Below are 26,972 nucleotides of genomic sequence, written 5' to 3'. Positions count from 1 at the left end.
TGCAGAGGAAGAAAGGATAAGAGCCGTGTCATCCTCCACTAGGTGACTCAAGAGCATCTGAGGGGTTTTTACTCTTAAGGAAACAAGGCAAGGGGTTGGGGAGATGGCTCAGCGGTTTAGGAGCACTGGCCTCTTATATAGAAGAGCCAGCTTTGTTTCCCAGCATCCGAATGGTGGCTCACATCTGTAACTCCAGTCCCAGGGGATCTGATGCCCTCTTCTGTGGGCACCAAATGCATGTGCACATACACACATGCAAGCAAGCTTTCACACACATAAAATAAAAATAAATGAAATCTCAAAACAGTAAAAGAAACAAGTCAGATATAATGCTTCTTGTGTAAGTAAACAATGTTCTCCTGCTCACAAAAGGCTCTCATCAAATCTAGGTAACTCTGCCAAACAGTGTCTTCATAGACAGTCATACCTCCACAGTAGCAGTTTCTCATTCCTCTCTAAGCTGGGCACCAAGCATTGTGACTTGTGTCTTCTTTTGATTTGTGGGCTATGGATGGAACCAAGGGTCCTGGGGTGCCAGACACGTACTCTATACCTGGCTCACTTTCCCCGTCTCTACCCTTCAACTTACTAATTTATCCAGATCACATGGACATTCCTCTTGCTTTAAAAAACATTTTATTGTGGAAGGAGGGAGAGAGCAGTGGTTATAAATGACAAATATATATTGTATAAACATATGAAAATTTCAAAGAATAAAAAATTAAAGAAAAAGCATTTTATTAAGCTAAAACAAATGAACTAGAAATATGGACATGAAGCTAGATAGCCTGAGATTTGCAGTATTACATTTTATAATCTAACAATGTAAATGAGAAACTGTGAGTCAACTAATTTCAAATATTAATCCTGTCTTGTTGTTTTATCAACAAATTATCTAAGTTCCTTTTATGGAACTTTGAAAACTAAGTTTCTGAATGGCTCAAATGAGAGAGGTGTTACATAAATATATTTTTGCTACTACCCAAATTATCTACATCATGACAAAATATGTATCTACATTTCCCCAATAGTCTTATATGTGTAGTGTGTGTGTGTGTGTAGTGTGTGTTATAATATGTGGTATGTGTGTATAGTGTATATGTATGTGTTGTGTATGTGTCTGTGATGTGTGGTATGTATATGTGTGTGTTATGTGTATGATATATGTGTGTGTGGTATTGTATGCATGATGTGTACATGTATGATATGTAGTGTGTGTATATGTGTGGTGTTGTGGTGTGTATATAATGAACAATGTGTGTGTGTATGATGTGTGGTATATATGTGGTGTGTGTGTGTGTGTGTGTGTGGTGTGTGATGTGTGGTGTGTGTGATGTAGGGGGGTGGTCCTGAATTTTGGCAGGAAATGGGAATTTTACTTAAAAGCCTACCTTTTAAAGTTTCCATTATGAACTTCTTGAGGTAATACATGTATTTGGCATCATCTCTTTTTGTGGTCCCTGAGACAAACCAACCGTTTTCCACAATAAATATTTGAGGGTGGTTATATTCCAGATCTATCCAAGACAGGAGCTGCCTGAGGCTGGGGGATTCTAGTTGACGGAACTTCATGTGAGGGTCCAATAGTTGAAAACTCAACGTTGGTCCAAATGAAAGAGCAAAAAAGTCAGCGGTTCCCCTGATGAACTTCTTCTCAGATTCGGTAAAATCAGGCAGAAGGGAGGAGAGGTTGCTCTTCATGCTCTCTGGGTAGTCCCCATCAATAAATATGGGTTTGGCAAACCAGCCTAGCACAAAGTCCAGAGACTTCTGGCATTCTCTGATGTTAAGGTCGGTCATTCTTCGAGGGCTGATCCAGTGAGAACTTAAGGCAATAGACACCTGGCCTCCCTGAGTAGGGCGGAAGGAGGTATTGTAGAGATGCCAGATTTTGGCATGAGCCTATGGAGAGAAAAACATGGTGAATTTCTCCCTGATTGTGAGGAGACATGCAATCCTTTTTTTTTTTTTTTTGGTTTTTTTTTTTGAGACAGTATTTCTCTGTATTGCTTTGGAGGCTGTCTTAGAACTCGCTCTGTATACCAGGCTGACCTCAAACTCATAGAGATCCGCCTGCCTCTGCCACCAATGCCTAGCTGAGACATGCAATCCTTAATGGATTCCTCAGCCCCACTGATGATTTCTGACTTCTATGGGGTATAACACAGTGACTCGTCCACAGTACAGCAATCAGCTACAGCCAACACGTTATGTCAGAGAAGACCACCCTGCAGAGAACTGCCACCATGATCAGACAGGTTTCTGGTGTGTATTAGCAGCCAATGGAAAAACGGAAATGTGTTGTATTGAGTGTGTAATTATGATTCACACTGGAAAAATAAATAAAATAAGAATGCGTTATAATAGCTTACTGGTAAATTGTCTTTGGATTATGTCCCTTTTTAATTAATGGGTTTGATAAAAAGAACCAATCTCCCATCCGTGGTCATACCAGGAACTTCTAAGTAGGATTATATGTTCTACTCTAAGAGACTGGGTGTTTTCAAATGGACTCCGGTTGTTTGAGTCAATCGACTGCTTCTCATTTGTGTCTCATCACCAGAATCCTAACACGTGCTTTTCCCTGGGAATCAGCACCATAAACTGAAAGATGAACCTTGGTGCCTTGGCCCACCCTCCGCTGAGACAATGCTGGCTCCCGGAAGTGCAAGAGACAAGCCAGGAGCAGGAGACAACTGAGCACAGCTGTGAGGACATGGGCCAGGAGCAGGAGACAGACAACTGAGCGCAGCTGTGAGGACATGGGCTGGTGGGCCTTGGCCAGGGGTCCCTTTTCACAGCCAACTTTCCAGAAAACCCTGACTCCCAACAGTGCGTGTGTTTCTTTTTCACTTAACAAACACTGGAGCTAATCTGGGTTTTATTCCCTGTTTACTTTTGACCTCCTGGATTAATTCTTCCTATCCTCCTACAAATACAAGGGCTATTTGTCAGCCTTTTATTCCCCAGACACACATTTGGGAAACTCTCCTTCCATTTGTTGTTCCACTCTGTCTAGTTTCCAGAACGACTCGTCCAATTTTTCTGTCCCTGCATGAGCCAGAGGAACTTCTCACTACTCCAAATATCCTCTTCATTCTCCTCCAATATCCTTCTGGTTTGTCTCAGCCCAGCCACCCAAGAATGGTCTTATCACCCAACTTCCAAGTTCAGGGAACCATTCAATGAAGTGAATTTGTTTGTCTCTCGTTTTGACTTTTGTTAACAATATGCCTCATTCATTGAGCACAATATCTCATGATCTGAAGCAGCAGCCTATAAGCTAAGAAGAAACCAAAAAACTAAACCTTTGACCAAAGCAACAGTGACTTCCACTTGTATGACTGGAGAACACTAAGACAGCCCCTCCTCACCAATGCTGGCTGGTGTTTACTCTTCTCTATCTTGCTCACTATCAAACTTTCCCTCCCTCTGCTGTTGACAGGAAACCTCATGAAGATTTGAGAGGTAAACAGAAAAGAGTGAGTAGGCCGGAATCCAACTTCAGGAGTTGAGATGGCATGTTCCTATCTTGGTCCTGATGGTGACCTTTGAACACTGGTGTCCTGAATCTAATAGGCACCCATCGACAGAACAGGGGTGGGAGAGTTACTCAGGAGAAGCAGCACACTGTCCAGGCCTGCCTGGGCTGTAGGGTGAGGCCTGACTCCAAACGTTTACAAAGGGCTAGAGAGGGGGAGGAAAGGAGGGATGGAGGGAGGGACGGGAGGGGGGCATAAGGGGTGTGTGTGGGGGGGGGGGGGAGGGAGCCAGGGAGCCAGGGCAGGCAGGCACACTGAGGATATCTCAAGGGTAGAGTGCTTACTAGCTCATAAAAGGCCCTAGGTTTAATCTGGGAGACAAACAAAAAACACCAAAGAAGAAAATGAACCACCCTTTTATGCAGCAATCGAGACTGATCTAAAAGATGCTACCTAGAACAAAAGAGTCAGGACACAGAGGACACTTATACTGTTGTGTGATTCCTTTGTAAACCTCCAGATTATCGTCTAGGGACAGGAAGCAGAACCATGGTTGCCCGTGGAAGGTGAGGACCAGTGAGGAGTCACAGGAAGTTTTATATAACAATGGGAAGGTTCTGTATCTCTGTAGAGGGGTCTATCGCCCAGATGAACAGTGTCCTGGTTGCCTTCTCAGCTGCAGTAGGTTTATTTGATTCTCAGGCCCATTACTGAGGGAAAACAAAGCAAGAGCCTGCAGGCAGAAACTGAAGCAGAGACCCCAGAGGAAGTTTCCGGCTTGCTCAGCTAGATTTTTGATAGAGCTCAGGCCTTCCTGCCCAGAGATGGTCTGTCTGCCATGCACCAAAGAAGAAATGCCACACAGATGTGCCCACAGGCCAATCTGATGGAGGCAGTCCCCCAGCTGAGGTTCCTCTTCCAAGGGGTATTAAGTTGACAAACAAGATTATCCTTCACACGTGGAGTTGCCAAAACTCATCAAATTGTGCAGTAAAATATTAAAGATTTATAGGGAAAGAGATTGTGAGTATATTACTAGTCATAAAGATACTCACAGTTGTAAATTATCCAGGATTTATGTGACAAGAAACACCAGTTTCCTCTGAACATAAATTCAACTCTGCAGCTACAGGGATAATTCATTACATTTTTTTAAAATCAGTTATTTTGTTTCTAATTACAAGAGTCAAGCAAGACTCATGTGTGTGCAACAAATAATCACACTCTGCACTTTGCTGAGAGGTTCAAAGAAGTGTCTTCTCATGGAGCTTGTATCCCATGGAGGAGATGGACAGAGGAGGGTTAGCAGGTGGCAGGGTAGGGAGGCATGCCGTTAGACCAGAAGGGCTGGCAGGGCATCGTTTGAGGAGAGACCCAGCCAAAAAAAAAAAAAGTGAGGGACTTTACGTACTGCAAGGGTCAGGATGACAGCAGGGCACCCAGGCAGAGTTCACTAGTCATCTAAGGAAATGGACTCAGATTGTTCTAATTCCGCACTCTTCCATGCCTTGTCAACACAGACAGACTCAGGTACCAGCTCTGCTTCTCTCTTGTATTTAAAGTAGGGATAGCGGGCTGAAGAGATGGCTCAGTCATCAAAGGCTAGTCTTACAACCAAAAATATAAAATAGGGATAGCAATGACATCTCCCATCCCCATTCTTCTGAGGATTAAATAAGTTGATACTGGTTGAATATGCCTAGCCCACAAAACCCTAACTCTGAAATACTCCAAAGCTCAACATTCCTTGAAACCCAATCCAACCACCACAGGTGAAAAGGCCCATCAGCCCTCCTGTCAGGGTTCTCTTTCAAGAGTCAGATGCCCTGTAAAGACTGACCATACTAGCTTCTGCACACAACACATAAAGGAATCTCTGTTAACTTGGGTCCCACCGCAAGACATTTCATTGTGTATGTGAAAATGTCGCAAAATCCAGGTTCTGAAAGACTTCTTATCTCAGTCACTTGGAGTGAGGCTTACGAAGTCTTAACATAGATGGTTTCCATTGTGACTGTCACTTAGTGAGCCCCATGCATTTATCCTTTGACTATGGTCTCAGTGTCACTTGGTGTATGATTTTTGAAAGATGACTGGGTATGAGGTGGAGAATGGGAAGGAAGCAGGGGACCCAACAGACCAGTTAGACAGCTATTGCAATAATGATGGTGCAAGGCAAAAGATGATGGCACTTTGGACCATTAGCCCAGGTGAAATATGATGCTGGAGGAGTAGATAGTGACAAGTGGCCAGACTTAGGTTATCACTGATAATGGAATCGGTGTAGCTTGCTGATGCTACGTGTAGGAAGTAAGCGAGGAAAGGAATCACAGACAACAAAGGGTGCCCCAAATCAAGGAGATCAGATTAACTTCCAGTCATAGAACCACTGTCTCAAGGAGGATGCCTGGCAGAAAGCTGGGCAGCTGAAGCTGAAAGTAAAAAAGTACAGGTGATATTAGCACTCATTCTAACACATCTCGGGACCATACTCAATGGGTCACTTTGTCCTGACTAGTCCTTAGATTTAAAACTAAAAATTAAAAGGGAATAATTCTCAGAAGATTAATTTAATCCTGTGAAAATTAATTTAAAATCTTAATTAAATTAACTGAGACCAACAATGAAAGAACTGAAGTACATCCCGTAAATAGAAAATAATTCACTTATCCTTGAGTACCACTCTACATCCTAGAGAGGTGATGTAAGTTCCCAGAGGGAGCTTCTTAAGAAGAAAAATGGTTGAAACATTGTAAGGGAAAATAGGGATGTTTTTTGGTTTTGGTTTTGTTTTCTTTCCTTTTGACTTTCCTTTTTGTCATCCTTACCTCAGCTTTAAGAACAATGACACATTTGAGGAGTTTCTCAAGGTCACTGCTATGTTGAGTGAGTTACACAAGCTTGCTGACTGGACTAATGCCCATGTTTATAGACCAAATTATCCTCTTATTTGTATCAGCACAATTCTGTGGATTATAAACTGCAGTTCCTCAACAGAATTTCAATCAGTCTCCCACAAAACACTCATCTAATGATTTCCCCAAAATAACCTTCAATATTTTCCATCCACAAAACAGCCAGCTGTCTCCACACAGAGTTCCTTAAAAGATGCATAGTGCCAAACCTGACAATCAGGTAGACAAACAGAACAGAATCATGGCATCTAGGATGACTTGCCTTGCCTTTACTGAGGACGTGTGTGTGTATGTGTGTGTGTGTGTGGTATGTGTGAGGTGTGTGTGGTTTGTGTGGTATGTATGTGTGTGTGTTTGGTATGTGTAGTGTGTGTGTGGTGTGTGTGTGTGTGTGTGTGTATATGTTGTGGGAGTGGGGGATATGTGTGTACATGTTTATGTGTATTTGGTATGTGTGTATGTGTGTGTTGTGTGTGGGGATGTAGTGTGTGTGTTTGGTGTGTGTGATATATGTGTGTAGTATGTGCGGTATGTGTGTGGTGTGTATGGGGTGTGTGTGGTGTGTATGGGGTATGTGTGGTGTGTGTATATAGTATATGTGGGGTGTGTGTGTGTGTGTATACCTCCGGTATCATTCCTCAGGGGCTTTCTATCTTGTTTTTCAAGACAGTGTCTGTCATTGGACTGAACCCACCAACTATGCTAGGGTGGCTGGGCCTGTGACCCTGCCGGGAGCCAGCCTCTCTCTGGCTCTTCAGTGCTAAGATTACAAGAGAACAAACTGTGACCTTTTTTCCCCCACATGGGGAACTGAAGCAGAGACCATAGAGGGATATTGCTTACTGGCTTGCCCCCTGGCTTGTTCTGTCTACCTCGTTATACAACCCAGGGGAACACTGCTGACTGTGGCCTACGGGCCAGTCTTATGGGGGCTATGTTATCAGTTGATGTTCCGTCTAACATGTCAAGGTGACAAAAAAACAACTAGTACAGCATTTTCAAGGATTTGTACCAAGGACATGATTAATATCTATTGTCTCTCCTAGAGGAACATGGATATTTCTAATGCTGTTCTAGTTCTCTGAGTTTTCTGACTGTTATGTAATGAGTACATATTGCTCATCACATGAGAAAAAAATCTTAAAGCCCTGGATTTCCAAGCTTAGAGAATTTCCACTGCAAATTACCCACTGCTCTGTTTCTCTACACTGGCACTCATCTATCCTGATTATTTAGCTGTTTTCAATTCCTCGGTAGCTAGAAGCCTTGGATCGTTTGACTAATTAAATCCTTGCCATTCAGCAATTATTGATCCACTGATCTCCTCTTTCTGCACCTTTCAGTTATCCCTAACTGTCACAAATGTGAAAACACAACAGTTGCATGCATTTTAACCTTCCAATGTCCGAAAAAAAAATCATAGTTAGAGATGCTTAATTTGTTCTCAGAATTCCTAAGGTATTAAGGGCCAGGGCAGGAGTTCTCAACCTGTGGGTTGCCATCCCCATGGGGGTGGCATATCAGATATCCTGTGTATCAGACACATACATTATGACTCATAACAGTAGCAAAATTGCAGCTATGGAGTATGGATGAAACAGTTTTATGGCTTGGGGGTCACCACAACAGGAGGAACTGTGTCAAATGTTCTCAGTGTTAGGAAGGTTGAGAACCACTGCTCTAGTGATTCCTGTTTCTTGTCTATCAAGTGATCTCATTGATTGAATAGTTCTTTTTGATTGGGTTTTATTTCACCAAATCACCTGGGCCTCTCCAAAGGAAACATAAGACCATAGTGCTTAAGTCAAACAACTGGCTCTTTTTTCAAGCCTCCGCCACCTTTTAGGGTAGACCTGTTGGGAGCAAAAAAATCTTTACAACATCTTCTGTAAAATATCATTATCAGAAACTACAGATTGAAGGCCCAGATCTAAGAACAAGCTCAGTGTGCTGTGAAAATAATGCTCCCCACAGAGCTAGCGTAAAAGATTAATAGTTCATGGCTTTTAGAAAATAAGTTCACAGTAGAGACTGTGAGAGCAGAATATGAGAAGGTGTTTGCTTGCATATATATATATATATATGTTGGTTTTGTTTTCTGGACACAGGCTCTCACTGTGTAGCCCTGGCTGACCTGGAACTCTGTAGACCAGGCTGGTCTGAAACCCACAGCGATCAGCCTGCCCCGTCTCCCAAGCACTGGGATGAAAGGTGTGTGCCACCACAGCTGGCATGGAAAATCCTTAATGTGAAGTGATGTGGATTTGACAGGAGCACCAAGAGGTGAGCTGAAATTCTGAGAGCATGAACACAGTCTCAATGCTCAAATCACCTGCTGCAGAAAAAAATGTGAGCAGCTGGAGTGGAGGCAGGGATGACTTTTTTCCCCAAAAAATATAGACAATACTACAGTCCTGATGAAGGTGACAGCTGTAGGAGTTCCGAGAGGTGGCTCCGAGCACAGGATGGAAAAGAACATTGCTCCCACACCCACCATCCACCATTACTTGGGAGGCAGGTTAGGCTCCTGCAAGCATCGTCTAGCTTCACCTCCTGATGCAGGGTGTGATTGTCTGGGATGATCAGGGCTCTGTTCCACGTGTCTCATTCCACTGGGCATTTCCACAGCAGTTACTAAGGAGCAGTGTGCACGCGTGTGGGTGTGCCTGTGTGTGCCTAAATGTATGTGGGTATGTGTGTCTGTTTCTAAGAGGAAAATGGTGTTTTATACTACTGACACATGGAAGTAACATCCTGCAGTCAGGTCCTTGAAGCTCCTTCTCAGTTCCGCATCCTCACAAAGCCCATCTTTTCCTCCAGCTGATCCCAGTCCAGGTTCATCAAATGCATATATTTGCATAGATTTACATATTTACTTGTAGTTCTCAAATTGGCATGCTCTAGCAATGCACCAAAATGAAAGCCAGGGTAGGTTTTTAGATCAAGTTGTAGCTTTGGAATTTTGTCACTTGTGATCATCTTGTCTTGGTTTTTCTAAGTGGGGTACGTAAAAAGTCTTTTTCACTTGCTTCAAAATTCTTTAAAGGAAGCCAGGTATAGTGGCACACACCTTTAATTCCAGCACTTGGGAGGCAGAGGCAGGAGGATCTCTGTGATTTCAAGGCCAGCCTGGTCTACATGGAGAGTTCCAGGACAGCCAAGGAAGGAAAGGAAATTTCATAACTCACATTAGGCAAACATCAGTAAATCTTGGACTAAGGTTTGTGCCTCAGTATTTATCTTGATAACATTTGCTATATCATTCTACTTAATACTAAATCATATTCTACAAAAATCCTTCTAGGACCTGAATTGGTGACTCCGTAGTCAAGCCACTCTTGTGGAGGACTTGGGTTCTGGTCCCAGCACCCAAATGCTGGCTCACAACCATCTGTAACTCCTGTCCCAGAGGGTACGGGACCCTCTTCTGATCTCCTTAGGTACTGACTGCATATGATGCACAGACATACAAGCAGGCAAGACCCCCATACATAAAAATAAATAACTTAAAATAAACCACACCCAAATCACTGGTGTTATATTGTTAATAAAATATTCCAGCTCATGGCCAGAATTGTCACTGGGTTAGATGGCAAGCCCACTGTCATTACTGGAGACATGGAGGAATGCCAATATTCTGGTTTGTACCTTTATTTTTCTAATAGCAGTGAACCATGCAGGAACAGGGAGGGAGGCACATGGTTAGATGAAGAACAGAGACAAGACTGTGAGCTCTGAGATAAGCACCATCTCAAGGTCAGCAAAGGCTACCGGCAGTCCATCTGTCAAACAAGCTCTCACATGTCCATCTATCACGATGATCGCCCGTGTCATTCTGGAACACCCTCATCAAACAGCTTTGCTTCAGTGTGGGGGCCCACATAATATCCTGGAAATATGTTCTACCCAGCCACAGAGTTCTAAGAGCTCAGGCCTTCTATTGTCTTTTAGATATTGGCTGATTACCGCCAGATGCCTGGCCTCGATAGGAGACGGCTCCTATTCTGTATAACAAAATACTTGGGCCAGGGCAAGTCTACACCCACCCTGAGGGCTAGTAAGACAGCTGGTGTGGGGTGCTACTTAGGAGTATCTTGAGGATTAAAGGAAATATGTCCTATGAGCCCTTTATACATGATAATAGATGCCTTCTGCCATTACCCCCACCTTTGGGTGGTTACTTAAGATGATGCTACAATAAACCATGGCCTTCACTATTTACTGAGAGCCCTCCTGTTATGATCAGATGTCTCTGTTTCATCTTCAATGCCACTTGGTAGTTAGCCTACCCTGTGTCCACACTCCTCCACCCAGGGTCAGACCCAGGGCTGTTCAGCTGTTTCTGATTGAAGCCTCAAAGATATCAGTCTAGAATAGATGGCCCCTGGAGCATGGGGCCAATACAGACTGGACCACGACACTTCAGCAACACTGAGGTAAGTGTTTTCTCACATAACTGTCACCTCTACTCTCTACCTGCTAGCCTTTCTCACCAGGTTCTCCTGCTTTGCCTCAATCACCCAGGCAGCCCCACTCTCCCTGTCCTTTCCTGGTGATCAGACCAAAGGCTCTCTTGCTTCTTAAATAACTCACGTCCACTTACAGGCAAGAACACCTCAGCTGCACGGGGGGGGGGGGGGATGACAGGTGGATGCATTTCTCTGTCAATAGACGGGGAAAGATTACAGACAAATGTGGTGTGCTTTATGGATTTGTGATTAGGAAAAAGCAATCCATCTGCCCTCCCACCCTCTTCCCGTTTGCCTATGTGTGGTGGAATGTTACTCAGGCCACATGTTTTGAAGTTACCCAAACATGGCCTTGATGACTCTGACCACTGAAGTAGAGAGGATCAGAGAAACATGAGCATGCAGTGCAGACAATGGCAGTGGCATTGCTTCTGGGGCCTTGTGTGTTCTCCAAGCAAGAGGAGCAGGCATCAACAAACACTGAAAATGTGAATTGTAGAGAACATTAGAATGCAACAGGTGCTCCAAGGAGGAAGAGGAAAAGGAAGACGAGGAGGGGAGGAAGAAGAGGAGAAAGAGGAGAGGAGAAAGAGGAGAGGAAAGGAGAAGAGAAAGAAAAGTAAGAAGAAGAAGAAAGGAGGGGGAGGAAGAGGAAGAGGAGGGGAGGAAGGCTAGGAAGGGGAGGGGGAGGGTGCGGAGGAGGAACACAAAGACCTGGTGTGACAAAGAGGGAAGCTGGTTTTTCAGAAATGTGTGGTTTAGTTTGATTTTTTTGGGAGGGGGCTGTTTATCTTCCTTCTGTTGCTAACCTCTTTATTTACATCCCTGCAGGGAAGACTCCACACATACCCTACCAGCAGCCTCTCCATTGTGCTCCATTTTCTATGAGATAATGGGACTTTAAATTCCCTCCCCCATGGCAAGTAGCAGAGTGAATCAGACAACAAGACTGACCAGCAATCTTGCTTCTCTTGTTGTCCCCAAATTCTGAACCCCCAAATCACCAAGAGGCCTATTTCTATGCCAAAGCAAAGAGTCTTTTATTAAAGTTATTTAACGAGCTAAACCCATTAGCTTGGGCCCTTCACCCCACCACCATGGCAGATAGCTGGAGAAAGACCCCGAGCAACCTCGAGGCAGGAATCTTAAAGGGCAGCATAAGGGGAGTGTCTAGGGGTATGAAACAGTCTCAGGATTGGTGTGCTTTTAAGTTTGGATGACCTGCCCTGTATTGATTAGTCAACTGGTTATGACCTATAGGCCCTCCCAGGGCGGTTGCTATGCTATGAATGTCACTGTTGTGAACTGTCTGTAAAGCACAGGCCCACCAGCTAACTTCTGATTGGTTCCTTGCATCTGATCACCTAGTGACCAGGACAGGAACGGCAAGGTCATGCAAGCACATGTTAGCCTGTCATGGCTGCTAAAACGGGGATGCTGGTCACTACACTCTGAGCCTCAGCCCCCAACACAGGCAACCCTTCTGCCTGTGTCTGGACCCAGGAACAGTGTTCCTTTCAACCTGCCTTTGTGATCCGAAATAATTCCCAAAGATGACTTTGATCATTCAAAGAAAAAGCTGCTGATGTCCTTCCTGGACTTTGCCCAGATTCATTTTCAAACATTTATTTGGTGGTTTTTACAGCAGCACAGAAGCCTCTTGGCTTCACAGTGAAACAAAGAAGTGGCTTCTAATGGTGGTGTCGGCAGCGGCGTGGGGAGGGGGTGGGAGGTGTCCCAAGAACCCTCAGATTGTATTTTCTGGAACCATTGTCATCCCACATGGGGTTTGTTTGTTTTCTTTTTTAAAAGTGGGTGGGGCTGAGTCTTCTATTCAGAAGCTGAGACAGCAAGTCCATAAATCTTTGTGATGAGTTTTACCAGCAGCACCTGTGTGTGGCATGTTGCCTGGCCTCCCAGAAGCCCCCACCCCAAGTTATTTCCTTCACTTCCTATTTGGCTGAGCCACTAGGAGGTCAGGGTATATCTGGTGGAGAATATGAGCACAAATTAAGGTTATAGAGTTGATCCTCTGACAAGAGAGGATGTTCTAAAGAGAGCCACTCTTGCGACTCCCTTGCGCGCTTGCGCCCAACTGGGCTATTAAAACAATGGACCTCAAAGCAATAAATCCCGGCTCCGGGAATTCAACCCTGGGAGAAGGAAGGTGAAGCCTGGTGCCAGCTAGAGGAGGAACGTGTCTTCCCCTGAGAGATTTCACAGATTTGACTACTTCATTAACATATGCGTATTTCTGGATCTTCCCCACCCCCCACCTTTTCTATGAAATTGTAATGCTCCTACAGAAAAGAGGAGGAGAAAGGTAAGCATCTTCCTGTCTCTGTTTGGGCCAAAGTGTAAACAAATCCGCTTTCTATTATCTCCTGGTTTCCTAATTTCTTTGATGCTGCACGGGTTGTCTTTACTAAGTGCCTCTCTGCACCAAGGTTTCTGTTTCTGTGACTAGAGAAGCCCGGTGAGGCAGGGAGACCGTTTCAAGAAGAGAGGAGAGAACAAGACCCCCAAACACAACGGCAGGACCCCTGGGGTGGCTAAAAGGCTGAGTGGGGAACCTGCTGCAGAAGGGATGCCATGTTGGGTGCAGTGTATGACCTGCTGTCTCGAGGGCAGGGGACAGCAGCAGGACAGCTGCTTCCTCTGTCCTTCCCTGGCACAAAGGGGACATTTTAAGCATGAGAAGAAAGAAAAAGAATGCAGCATTTGGGTTCTGTGACCTAGTTTGTTCCTATGGGCCTGCCTCCTTTTGATGTGGTCCCTAGGCACCAAAGACAGCAAGTCTGTAGGAGTCTACATCCATTCCAAAGCCACCAACTCCAAGAGTGGCCTCACAGAACTGGCATTGGGTCATACAGCATCCATCAGACACCCTGAAGGATCACAAAACACTGAACACTTAAAGGATGACATTCTTCCTTTTAGTTTATTCTAATTTTATGTGTATGAGTATGTGCCTGTGTGCGTGTGTGCGTGCCTGTGTGCGCGCGCGCGCGCGCGCGCGCGCGCACGCACGCACGCACCACGTAATGCAGTGTCTGAGGAAGCCAAACGGTGGCATCAGATCCCTGGGGAACTGGAATCAACCATATTTGTGAGCTGCCATGTGGATCCTCTCAGGTCCTCTGTAAGAGCAACCTTCTTAACCCCTGAGCCATCTCTCCAGCCCTGAATGTCTTAATTTTAAAAGGAAGCAAATATAGATCTCATAGTAATAGACCCATGAGCAAAATGCAATGTGATAGTTAAAGAGAATGCATTGGTGCCAAAGAAAAGATGGCACAAATTAATAAAATAAGTCTGGCAAATTAGCCTCAAATAATTTGATAGTATTGTAGTGCTCCTCTAGCAACGTGATAGTTAAATCTCTGTTATGTCGTAACTTTATACTTGATAAGCCTTTGTGTGACATACTTGGGGTTAAAAAGGATAAAAGCAGGAAAGATACAACATAGAACAGTTTCTGTTTAAAGAGCAATGTTTTGAAAGCATTCAGTGGTAAACAAAAGTGTGATGGTTCCTTCTTAATGACAAAGACTGAGAGAAATGTGAAACACTAATGGGAAGGTTCTACTTGAAAAGGTGGCTCATACTGTCCCTCAGGATGTACTCATAGCTATATTTCTCTTTTGCTGTTTGTAATCAGACATGAAAACTCACAAGACACTATCCTGAAAACAGAGAAATGTTCCAAAGCTTGACTCAAAATGAGCTCTATGGGCTGGAATGTTATGACTAGGCAAATTAATTTTTAAAAGTGACGATCAAAAAATACCTATTTCCTTTTCATTTTTGTGGCAGTAATATATGTCTGTGATTTAAAAAGACAAAAATTGGGGCTGGAGAGATGGCTCAGCAGTGAAGAGCACTGGCAGCTCTTACAGAGGACTTCAGTTCAATTCCCGGCACCACATATGTTGTGGAATAATCTTTTTGTACACTATGAAGATGTATCATTCTGATTGGTTTAATAAAAAGCTAAACAGCCTATAGCTAGGCAGGATTTTTCAGGCAGAGAAGACAATGGGAAGGAGAGAGGAGATGCAGAATGAGCATGATGTGCACTACAGCTGTCATCCCAGTTTTCATAATTAATAATTAGTCTCTGTGTGGCTATTTGGGAGCTGGCTGGCTGGACAGAAAAAAAATCTGCCTACAAACATGGCATCTCACAAGTGTCTGTAACTCCAGGTCCAGGGGAACTCAACACCCTCTTTTGACTTTGGTAGGCACTGCAAGCACATGGTGCATGCATATGCAGACATATAAGCAAACACACATAGACATAAAATAAAAATAAATCTTTGAAAAAGTCAATATAATTCTGAGAAATCTAGATGAAAAATTACAGTCCCCTGTCCTCATCACTCCATTTCTCCCTCTCTCTCCTTCACAGAGGAAAAAAATCACTGTGCAATCATGATTTTCTATTTTTTAATTTACACTGTTCATAGTCTCTTATAGCAGACAGTATCCACCGGCTTCCTGTTTTATGGACACTAACAGTTTGGCCCTCTTACACTGACAAGTCAGCCTTGCAAGTTTTGGTTTCACTAACATCCAGTGCAGTCTTGTTCCACCTTTGTAAATATTAGTCACAGGTGAGCGATAAGACAATGAAGTCCATTTCCCTTAGTTTGGTTTTCTCTGAAGTTAGTAATCACATAGCTTTTTCATTTTCTTTGTGCTTGTGGCTCATTGACCTCACCCTCCCCATCATCCTTCCAGCACAGACTCCCATTGGCTCACATCAGCCTGGAGACACACTTCAGGGGTCTTCCTCCTTTCTGCTCTGGTTCCTTTATGTCTGCAACATAGCTTGTCTTCTGGCCAGTACTCCCTCATTCCATTCTAGGCTTAAACATGGTCTGTGCATACCGTATTTTCTTCCTTTTGTTTCTTGATTTTATGTGGAAGCTATTCTCTAGAGCAGGGGTTCTCAACCTCCCTGATTCTACGACCCTTTAATGTAGTTCCTCACGTTGTGGTGTGACCCCCTCAACCATAAAATTATTTTCATTGCTACTTCATCACTGTTAGTTTGCTACTGTATGAACCATAATGTAAATATCTGATATGTGATCCCTGTGGGGGGGTTGAGAACCAGAGGTTGAGAACCACTGCTCTAGAAGCTTCCTGAGAAAGGGTTCATGGAAGAGATTTTTGGTGGTGGTGGTGGTGGTTTTTGTGTTTTTGTTGTTATTTTTGAGATGTTGGCTATCTGAGAATTTCCATATTTTAACCTCATGAATAGTTGATAGTATAGGCAAGTTCTAGGTTGCAAATAGTATTTATTTATTATTCATTTGTTGTTTGTTGTTTATCTATTTATTGGCTTTTTGAGACAGAGTTTCTCTGTGTAGCCCTAGCAGTCCTGGAACTTGCTCTGTAAACCAGGCTGGCCTCGAACTCACAGAGATCCACCTGCCTCTGCCCCAAGTGCTAGGATTAAAGGCGTGCACCACCACTGCCCGGCTGGAAATATTTTTCATTGGGATGGCATTGTTCACTGGTCTTTGTGGTAGCCATGAAAATATGTCACCTGGCCCTCCTGCCATAAGGAGCACACTTGGCCGATGGCACCAGCTGCTATCTCATTGGGGGCACCACTGCATCTTTGCTATGGTCATGGTTCTCATTGGCTGTTCCCAAATGACAGACAGAAAATGTCTGGGCTGTTAATGCAGACACTGCAGTAAGACATGGACCTCCAGCACTGGTGGGCAGTATAATATTTGGAGGGAGCAAATGGAAAAACCTACTCTGTTCTTGGATCTGCATGCCAGGTGGGGTTCCTGGGAATAAAAAGGACACCCCCGTCAGAGAACTGCGAATGGGGCAGGGTTATTCACACACATTTCTGAAGCAGAGACGTCATATCAGAGCCAACTCTTTCCTTCTCACAGTAGACCACGGGTGGCATTCTAATCAAATGTCAGTGTCTCAACGGCCAGTTAAGAATATTCCACCAAATTCATGTAACTCTATTCCTTATGCTTATCCAGAGATGTTCCTACATTTCTATCATTTTCAATTAAAAAAAAAAACTTTCCACCCATGGGAAGCTGTGTCTCAATGGCATCTAGTAAGACTGCAAATGCAAAGATAAATTCCCACAGGTGATGACGGGCACAGTCTGGCTTAACAGCAATGCATGGGGAGCGAAGTGCCTGAGAGGATTTTAGCTGACTACAGACTAATCCAAGCCTCAGTGGGGTGGCGGCCGAAATGACAGGAACAGAAAACTGTGCTCTGCATAGCAAATGTGGCAAACCTTGAAGATGCCCAGGCTCCATCCCTCCAGCTTCTGGTCCTTTCCCATCCATGCCTTCCATATACCGAGTCTTGAATGAGCTGTCACCTTTGGCCTACTCACCCAGACTGTGAGGGGCTGCCTCACAGACCTCCACTAAGTGCTGCCTACTTGGTGTGTCTGGCACACCTCATCCAACACAGGACAGGTCAGCTATCAGGACAGGACAGCTATTTCCATACAAAAAGCATTATGCGAGCCCAGCTGTGCCCACCAGACACACTGCTTGGGGCTTTTCTCATTTCTATAGAGTAATTCCCACCCGATAGATTCTGCCTGGCCCAGAAAGCCCAAAGCAGTCTCCACAAAGATAGGCTGGCAGCCCTTGATCTCCCCTGTATGGTTTTCCCTAACCACTGCTCTACTCTCCCACCCTTCAAAATTGGCTTGGTGCCCCCACTATTACCAGTACTTATTTCTTCTAAGGCCTTCGAGTATCCTAGTGTGACTGCCTGATGGTAGTTACCTCCTGCCCCTGCCTATTAATCTGTAAGTGAGGTAAGACAGGAGTCTTCCTTTGTCCCTCTCTGTCACTTTAAAGCCCTGTCATACTGCGCCCAGCGCCTCCCAGAGTCAAGGGCAAAGTAGAAGCAAAAGGAGCCTGTTGTCCTATATCAGGTAATACAGGCTGGGACGCATGACCCTATTCAGCAAGAGGTGCAAAGTCCCCCCATTTAACTGCACCCCCAAAGATCCCATGTCACATACAATGGGAGGCCAGGGGTCTTCCGTGCATGTCAAACAGTAAGAAAGAGCCATGCTGGCCTTTGACTTCAGGAAGAGCACATCTGAGCACAGACTAGAAGGTCGCTCCCTCCTACCCCCACCTCCTGGCCAGCAAGGCATCCTGGTGTGGAGAGAAGCACACAGCATTGTGGGAGAATGCCCTGACCAGCAGGGCACAGCAGGGGTCGAGCCCACGGGAACCTGGAATGACGGGACAAGAGACAGAGAAGGTGACAGCAAGACAACACAGCTGTTCAAGCTGCGTTTAATGAGGATTCTGTACAGGCTTAAATAGGGCAATGCGGCATTGGCCGTGGGGCAGAGGTTGTTAGCCGGAGACGCTGAGAAGTGACGTAAGCGATGGGTTATCTCTATGGCACCAGGCCATCTGTGGGAAGGCACCTGAGTTTTGGGAAGTGCCTTAGGGCGAGAAATAGAGATTTAGAGTGACCTGGTCCTCAACCGGAGAACTTGGGACAGTGAGTGGGGGAAGGGTTGGAGGGAGAGGGCCTGCAGTTGGGATTCAAAGGAACCAAGGATGGGGACAGAGTCCCATAGACTCTACAAGGGCCTCTTGCCCACTGAGGCTGTGGACACACCACCCTACAGAAAGAGCCACACGCCTACAGAAGGAGCTATAAATGCACATTGGCACCAGGCATCCGTGTCTCTGCAGGTCATGTTCTGATTCCATGCCCCATCTCACTCATCCATCACCTCCGCTCGTGAAGAACTATGAGCAGGGGTAGAGCCAGACAGTGCAGACTGCCTTTTTGTCTACTTTCCCATGCCTTTGCCTCCATCTCATGCTGAAAGATCAGGAGAAGGAGGGGGTGGGGTCAGGAGACAGAGAGAGGAGAAAGAGAGAGGGAGATCAGAAGACAGAGAGTTGAGAGTAGAGAGGGGGTCAAGAGAGAGGGGGAAGACAGAGAGACAGAGAGAGAGAGAGAGAGAGAGAGAGAGAGAGAGAGTCCCATCCAAAGTTTCCATTTGTGCTCTTGGGATTCAACCCCACACCTGCTGCACTATGAGCTCTGAGACAAGGTCCCTAAGTGTCAGGGTCCCAGCATCTTGAAGCAGACTATTTAGCACACAGGGGAAACACTTAGGAAGCACACACTGGCCTCTTAAATATTTAGAAAGTTGTTGCCTCTGTCCATTTTCCATTGCTATAACAGTATCATAGCCTAGATAATGTTTTAGAGAAACACTACTACTCACAGTTCAGAAGTCTAAGAAGGCCAAGATCAAGGATCTGCATGCAGCCCTCCCAATGTATCATGGGACAGAGGGCACCTTCTGGCAAAACACCATGCTCAGGAGAGACAGCAAGCGGAGGCCAAGTTCTCTTTTGCAACAGATCAGCCTCAAAGTGCACCATCCACCCCACCTGCAAAGGCGCTACTCACCAACAAGCAGGCTCCACCTACTACAACAGCAATTAATACTCAGCCCGAGTATTGGAGGGAGACAAGTATTCCACCCATGGCAGCTGCCCTATGCAAACACGGTTTATTTCATCCTTTGAGATTTAGGAAGGTAAAGAGACAACCAGAGACTGAGCTCTGTAATAGCAGGTTTCAATTCAAAACAAAAGATGAAACCCAGGGACAACTTGAGAGGTAGAGACATGACATTGAGTCTGGCAGAAGTTAGAGGACCCCAGAGGAATCATCCTGGGAGGAACTCTGATGTGGATTTCCCAGTCCCTTCCATACTCTACCATTCTATTTAGCAACTAAAAAGGCACTTATTGACCTGGAAATAAATTTGACAGATGCCCTCTTCTAACCTCTGAGGGCGCCAGACATGCATGTGATCACATACATACATGCAGGTAAAACACACTCATACACATAAAAGAAAGTAAATAAATCTTAAAAAAATAGAAGTATTACATTCAGATTGTCACCTTGAAGAGTCACAAGTATGAGAAAGGTCTTTCTGCCTGTCTGTTCTGACTCACAAGTTGTTGAGTAAGAATGCATCCCAAGATACAGCAATAACGAACGTCACACCGAAAGCACTCCACACAGCACAGGAGCACACCAAAAGCACACGGTGTGCCCACCTCAGTGTGTGTTGTAAGTATAGCTCCTGGGGCTTTTTCTGCAGAGGGTGCGGATCTCAGAGCATGCAATAGCTGTGGGCACTGTGACTCCTGCTCTTGACCCCGCCTCCCGGGAGCAGGCATGCATTCGATTCCCACCCCTCACCTAGATGCTTCAGAAATAGCATGCGGGGAGGTAAAGCACCTAGCCCACAAATGAATTATGACCAACAGTGGTGCAGAACAATGGCATTTTTAAAAACAACTTATTAACTTATGTCTTGAGTGTACAGATGCCAGGGCTGACTACAGTTCAGTTGGCTACAGTTCGGCTAAGGTGACTGTGCCCAGAAAACGGACTCTGACATCATTTAAGTATTTAGCAGTCACATTTTCTCTTTCCACCTCAGAGCAACTGACAATGTAACGACTTGCTTTTGCTACTTTTTAATTATGTGTATGTGGGAGTGGGGGTTATCATCCATGCCTGGGGAGGCCAGAGGTGATGGATCCTCCGGGGCTGGACTTGGAAGTGGTTGTGAGTCACCCAGTGTGGGTCCTGGGAATCAAACTGTGACTGATCATCTGCAAGAGCAGTGTGTGCTCTCACCCCTCAGCCATCGACACAGTCACGCAATTGAACAACGTTTTAAGAACATTAGTATGACTTGAAATTACTTCCCTCGTTCTTTTTCTTGGACTTGACTTTAACCTCCAGAGAACATTGTGTTCAATCAGGTATGCACAGAGATGCAAGTCAGATGCCTTAAGAGGCAGTTCAACTGTTTCTAATGAACTGCACACTGAATTCAGCCATGTCCTATAAAATATACTAACCTTCAACCCAGTTCGTACTTCCAAAGGCATTTTAGTAAGAGGGAAATTCCCGAAGTGTGGCTTGAAAGTACACACTGTGTGTCATTTGAATGCATGGCACATTACTAACTAGGGGGATGAGCATTCAACTAGATGACAAAGTTTTCTCCAGTGCTCACTCAAGTTAATACAGACTTCCCCACTCACTCGTCTTCATCATGGAGTAGGGAGACTTCTGACAGCTTCCAACTGGAAGTGGTTACAATGGAACCATACAGCCATGACCCTTAACACTTCACTCTGAGTGCCAGATTTCACCCCAGTTAAATGTTTCCTCTACAAGAGGTGTCTCTTCATAACAATAGAAACCCTAACTAAGACAGATGGAAAAATGTGAGCTTGGTCAGGATAGGTTATGATTGGGCTAGGTAGATAGACAGACTGACACAAGGAATAGCTTCCCCAAGAGTAAAGTTATAAATACAAAGCCAAGCCATTGAATAGCTGGGATGCAGCTCCAGTGCCCACCAAGAACAAATTAGATTGTTTTTTGTTTAAGATTTGTTTTTCATTTATTTGTGTGTGACCTTACTAATTCATGTGCATCACGGGCATGCAGGAGCCATAAGAGGTCTTTGGGTCATCTAGAACTGGAGTTACCACCATTGTGAGCTTCCCTGTGGATACTAGGAACTGAATCCTGGCCCCCTGCAAGAGCAGTGAGCACTCTCGCCTACAAAGCCATCACTCCAGCCCCAGGTTGACATTTAAGAAAGAAGCAGAAGAAGGGAACAAGAGTTTCTTGCTTAAGAAACTGGGGGAGGGGAAAAGTGGGTTAAACATAGAGACTATGCTAAGAGGCACCAGAGTATCATGGAATTCCATGGAAGGGAGGAACGATGCTCCAGGGTGAGGTCAAAAGCGTGGTTCTCAGGGAGTAGGTAGGATTCCAGCAAGCAGAGGTTTGTGCCCGTCACACAATGATACTCCTTCAGAATACACCCATCAGGCCACATGGCAAGGAGCAGAGGATTAAGCCAGGGCATTACTGAGGCAAAATCCAAGGGTAGCCTGAACCCCAATCATATCATAGATATAGCTCAGTGGTACAGAGCTTGTCCAGCAAGTTCAAGGCTCTAGGTTCAATCCCAGTGAGACATAACAGGAAGGAGGGAAGGAAGGAGAGAGGGAGGGAGGGAGGGAGGGAGGGAGGGAGGGAGGGAGGGAGGGGAGAGTTAGACTGGGGCCTGACCAATTGAAAGAGTAGAGGACCACAACACAGGTGGTGTGGTAGTTTGAATGTAACAGGCTCCCTATAATCTCATAGGAAGTGGCATTATTAGGAAGTGTGACTTTGTTGGAATGGGTGTGGCCTTGCTGGAGGAACTATGTCACTGTGGGACGGGGTTTGAGGTTTCCTATGCTTGGGATACCACCTAGTGTCCCAGCTCAACTTCCTGTGGCCTGCAAAATATAGGACTCTCAGCTGCAGCATCATGTCTGCCTGCATGTTGCCATGCTCCTCACTGTGACAATGGACTGAACCTCTGAACTGTAAGCCACCCCAATTAAATGTTTCCTCTACAAGAGTACCTGGGTCATGGTGTCTCTTCATAGCAATAGAAACCCTAACTAAGACAGATGGAAAAGTGTGAGTTTGGTCTTGGGCATGTTGTTTGTGACCTGCCTTTACTACTAGCTAAGTGGACAAGACTGTCAGAGTTAGGTGCTCAGAGAAGTACCACCTAGAGACTGAATCTGGCTGTTCGGGATTGCGGGGGGGGGTCTTCCACCCTTTTCAGACACATCAGAGACTAAAGGAATGTCCAGTTATCAAGAAAAGACACAGAAGAAAGTGGGTGTGCTGGCTGGTTTTATGCCAACTTGGCATGAGCTAGAGTCATCTAAAAGGAGGAATCCCCATTGAGAAAATGCCTCTGTAAGATCGGGTTATAGGCAAGCCTGTGGGCATTTTCTTATTTGGTGATTGATATAAGAGGGTCCAGCCCACCATAGGTGGTTCTGTCCCTGGGCTGGTTGTCTTGGGTGTTATCAGAGAGCAGGTTGAGCAAGCCACGAGGAATAAGCCAGTAATCAGCACCCCTCCATGGCCTCTGCATGAGCTCCTCCCTCATGTTCCTGCCCTGACTTCCCTGGATGGTGGACAACAAGCTATAAGCTGAAAAAACACCTCCCCAAGTTACTATTGATTATGTGTTTCATCACAGCAACAGAAACCATGAGACGTGGGAATCTGAAAACTGAGCTTAGGAATTGAGTTAAGAAACTAAGAGCCTTGCTGGTGTGGAGTCTGGGGAGAGAAAGGGAGAGGGACCTGGAATTGACATGTGAAGCAACCTTGTTTCTAATTTAAATTTAAATTTAAAAATAAAAATAAAAGAAACTAAGAGCAACAGTTTAGGATGTGGTGGACCAGCCAAGATGTGAGCTTTGATACCAGGACATGCAAGAAATCCCCTCTGAATGAGGAGGGTAGAGCCAATGTACCTTCAACTTGGTTCCAGATCTCTCAGAAATCCATAGGCGACAAAATCTCAGAGGCACACTCAGGATAGACTCCCCAGCTACAAACTTTAGGGGGGGAGGGGCAGGGGTATCAAGAACCTTATCTCACAAGCTGTGAAGACTGAGATGTTTGCCTGCAGACAGAGGAGGAAGGCATAACATGTTGTAGATCTCAGATGAGCAAAGCAGCCAGTTCCATGCTCGGCAAGGAGCACCTTCCTTCATTCCACCCCACCCCAGGGCCAAGGTTCAAGTTCACACCAGGAAGCTACCAAAGAATTTACCCAGACCTCCACTGTGAGCAGGGCTTCCAAACTTGCGGGAAGTTTGCCCAGACTCGGGCTCTCCAAGTCCTCAGAGAGTGATTCTCGAATCCCCATGAGGTGGATTCCATCCCTGGTCCCAGTCTCCAAAGCTGGCCTGTAGATTAATGGAAAGGTTCCATACCCCCCCCCCAGCCCCGGCCTAGTCTCCAAAGCCCACCTGTAGATTAGTAGAAGCACAGGGGAGAGATGTTGGCTCACTGTATCCCTTCCCAGCATTCCACTCTGAAATGCAAATCAATACTCCAAGGGTTCAGGAGCCCCTAACTCTTCCCAAATCCATCAGTGTCTAAACCAAAAGTTCCCATTACCAAAATCTGCTCATTTTGACTTTTTCAGATAAAGTAACCCCTCCCCCATCACACTATCACCGAGAAACAGCACCCAAAGCTCAATAAAACAATCTTACACAATGGCATTGATGGGTGACCCCTCACTTCTAAATAGGAATTAAAGAAATACAATTAATATTTTACAGTAGCTGGGGTTTCATGTATGACATCAGCAAAAATGAGCCCTGCCTGCCAGTTACTAATTTCTCATGACTACAAAGTCCACTGCACTTCTGCAAAGGGCAGTTAGTGTTTGACAGCATTTTGTGTAATTCCTCAAAAATACAACTGCAAAGTTAAGCACAGGACTGGCAGGGAGCAGGAGGGAGAGCTCATGCCATCCTTCGTGTTATAAATGACCATTAGTCACCAGAATAGCAAGCCCACTTCCACAGACATGGTGTTTATTCAGTATATGCACTCTAAAAACTAGAATTTGCATGATTTAAATTCTAAGGAGTGAGCCTTAAGCTGGACCCTAATCGGTGGGAACTAATAATTTGTTTGTTTTTTTCTTCAAAAGCTTGTAGGATCCTGTTGGCCCCCATTGTCCTCACCCGCACTCCTGCGATTGTTTTTCTAGGCCAATCTGTCCACTGAGCTGATCTGGTTCAGAACTTGTTGGTTCCCTTAAAAGATGGGCAGATTGACAACACTTAGGAATCACTATTATAAAGGTGCCAGTATAAAAAGATACACATCTAACACGAAACCTAGACCACAAGCAAACCCAGATTTTGTGAAGCTGGCAGACAATGTCATTTAGACAATATCACATGACCTGCAGCCCCACAGCATGGAGTCAATTCAATAGGCCAGCGCTGTTCTGCCTCAGCTGTCTAAGACTTTAATTGAAGTGTTTAGAACAGGCCTGGCACCGTAGTTTAGGCTAAAGTGCTGCTTGCTTAAAGCATGTTTAGAATTAGTCTTTATCTTCAAGGTATTCAGAACCAGTGGCTAAACCTGGCAACTGCCTCATCAGTGAGGAATCCCTTCAACTAGAGATAGCATTGTGGAAACTAAGATGTTGGTGAAGCCACAAGCAAGCTGTAGTCGGTTCTGTGTTTTTATGCCCATCTTGTACTGTGTCTGGGTCTTCAATCCGATGACTAATTACTGATGGTGGAGGCAAGCCAACCCTGCCTCTGAATGAACCTCTAAACACAGCTTAAGCCCAAACAGCTCAGGAATGAAGTTTTGACACCTTTGCACTAGATGCAAGGTAACCTTGTGCCACTAGCAAGACGAGTTTTACTGGATTAACACGAAGTTCTTGGAGGGTGCAATTACTGTCTACAGCTTGAGGACAAAGGTGTTGCTGTCACTCACCCTCTTTATTCCGTCCCTGAAGCTACTTCTAACAAATCTTCCGGCCCTTACTTCTAGGAACTTCGTAACGCCCAGGGAAAGGCGCTGGCTTCTTTCCTCACTGGAGAGTCCTGTGTTCTTTTCTAGGGACCCTTTTCTAGGCGCGTGGGGACCGTGGGATTTCCCTCCAGTTTCTAACTTCATTTCAATGGGGAATCCCCGGAGCTGCTGAGGGGTGTCCCCTCCGCGAGTTTTAAGTGCTGGGTGACCTTGCAATGGGGTTCAAGTGCGGTTTCCTGGAAGTGACCCTGGCACTTCTAAGGCCCTCTGTCCCCCAAGGTGGCCCCCTGCCTGGCCCCTCGCACTCACCAGAAGTAGGTTGTGCGCAACCAAGTACCCGAGCCTGGAGCTGCCCCGCACGCCTGGGGCCAGGCGCCCAGTGGCGTACCCGTGCCAGGCCACCACGTACGGGTTGTCAATGGTGATCCAGTACTTGACCTGGCCACCGAAGTGGCGAAAGCAGAGCTCGGCATAATCCCTGAAGTGGTCAGCCAGAGCGCGATTGGCCCAGCCGCCATAGGCGTCCTGCAGGCGCTGCGGCAGGTCCCAGTGGTACAGGGTGACCACCGGCTGCACGCCCAGCTCCCGCAGCCGCTCCAGCAGTCGCCGGTAGTAGCGCAGCCCCTCGCGGTTAGGGGTGCCCGCGGTGCCATTGGGAAGCACCCGTGCCCACGAGATGGAAAAGCGGTAGTGAGTGACCCCCAGCTCTCTCAGCCCCTCCGTGTCGCGGTAGACGTTGTTGTAACTGTCGCTGGCCACATCTCCAGTGGAAGGCAGAGGAGGCCACGGGGCACCCGACGGTGCCACAGCGGTCGCGGAGTCGCTCAGGGAGACCGGGGGGTGATGGGTGAACGTGTCCCAGATGGACGCACCTTTACCGTGCTGTCGCCAGCCACCCTCGGTCTGGTAGGCGGCGCTGCCCACCGCCCAGAGGAAGCCGTCGGGGAAAGTGTCGTGGAGGAGGCCAGCGGCCTCGGGAGAAGGAGGGCGCGCGAAGCGAGCCCAGGTCTGAGCGCCCTGACCCGGCTCAGCGCGCAGGCAGCGGGCGCGCAGGGCGAGCAGCAACAGATGCAGCGACAGCAGACGGAGCAGCAGCAGCCGCGGCAAGCAGCGAGGAGGGGCGCGGGCTGGCATGCTGTGGAGCCGGGAGGGCACCGCGCCGCGCCCCTTTATGCAGGCGCCCCGCCGCCCGCCCCCTGCGGTGCCCACCCCGCTCCCGCCGCCGGGCGGACAATGATTACCCAGAGTAGGCGCCGCCCCCCAACCCCCCGCCGGCCTAGTACCAGGCGGGGGAGGGGGGCGGGACAGGGGCTCAGGCAACCAGGGTGCTGGAGAGAGCACTGTTGGTGTCTTCGGGTCGTCGGAGAACAAGCACCTGCTGCGCCCAGCTCGGGAAGCAGCGCATCCCACATCGTGCAGGTCACATCCTACAATCCCAAATCCTCCATCTTCGACATGTTCCCACGTCACCCAATCCCCACACCCACTCCCTTCGCCTTCCTGGGACTAGTGTTCATGGAGGACAGAGGCAGCTGCCCAACTTTACACGACGTTTGGAGTCACCGGGTAAAACACCTGCTTTCCCATTTCTCCCATCTTGAGCTTTCTACCCAGGGAGAGCTTCCAGATGACATCCC

At 46.3% G+C, this 26,972-nt stretch overlaps 1 protein-coding gene across 1 annotated transcript in view; it reads right to left on the bottom strand.

Annotated features, from left to right (window-relative positions):
- The window catches only part of Kl (klotho), a 35,138-nt gene extending 8,669 nt beyond the window's left edge, over positions 1-26,469 (bottom strand). The window contains exons 1-2 of the mRNA XM_005083162.4: positions 25,645-26,469; positions 1,392-1,902 (exon numbers count right to left, since the gene is read on the bottom strand). Of these exons, the coding sequence (XP_005083219.1) occupies positions 1,392-1,902; positions 25,645-26,469 (1,336 nt within the window). The remainder of the gene's footprint in view (positions 1-1,391; positions 1,903-25,644) is intronic.
- Between the last annotated feature and the right edge of the window lie 503 nt (positions 26,470-26,972).

The sequence above is a fragment of the Mesocricetus auratus genome, unplaced genomic scaffold, assembly GCF_017639785.1.
Source record: "Mesocricetus auratus isolate SY011 unplaced genomic scaffold, BCM_Maur_2.0 Super-Scaffold_100008, whole genome shotgun sequence".
In the NCBI taxonomy this organism is placed as follows: domain Eukaryota; kingdom Metazoa; phylum Chordata; class Mammalia; order Rodentia; family Cricetidae; genus Mesocricetus; species Mesocricetus auratus.
The sequence above is the reverse complement of the archived record's forward strand: the minus strand, read 5'-3'. Positions and strand labels throughout refer to the sequence as shown.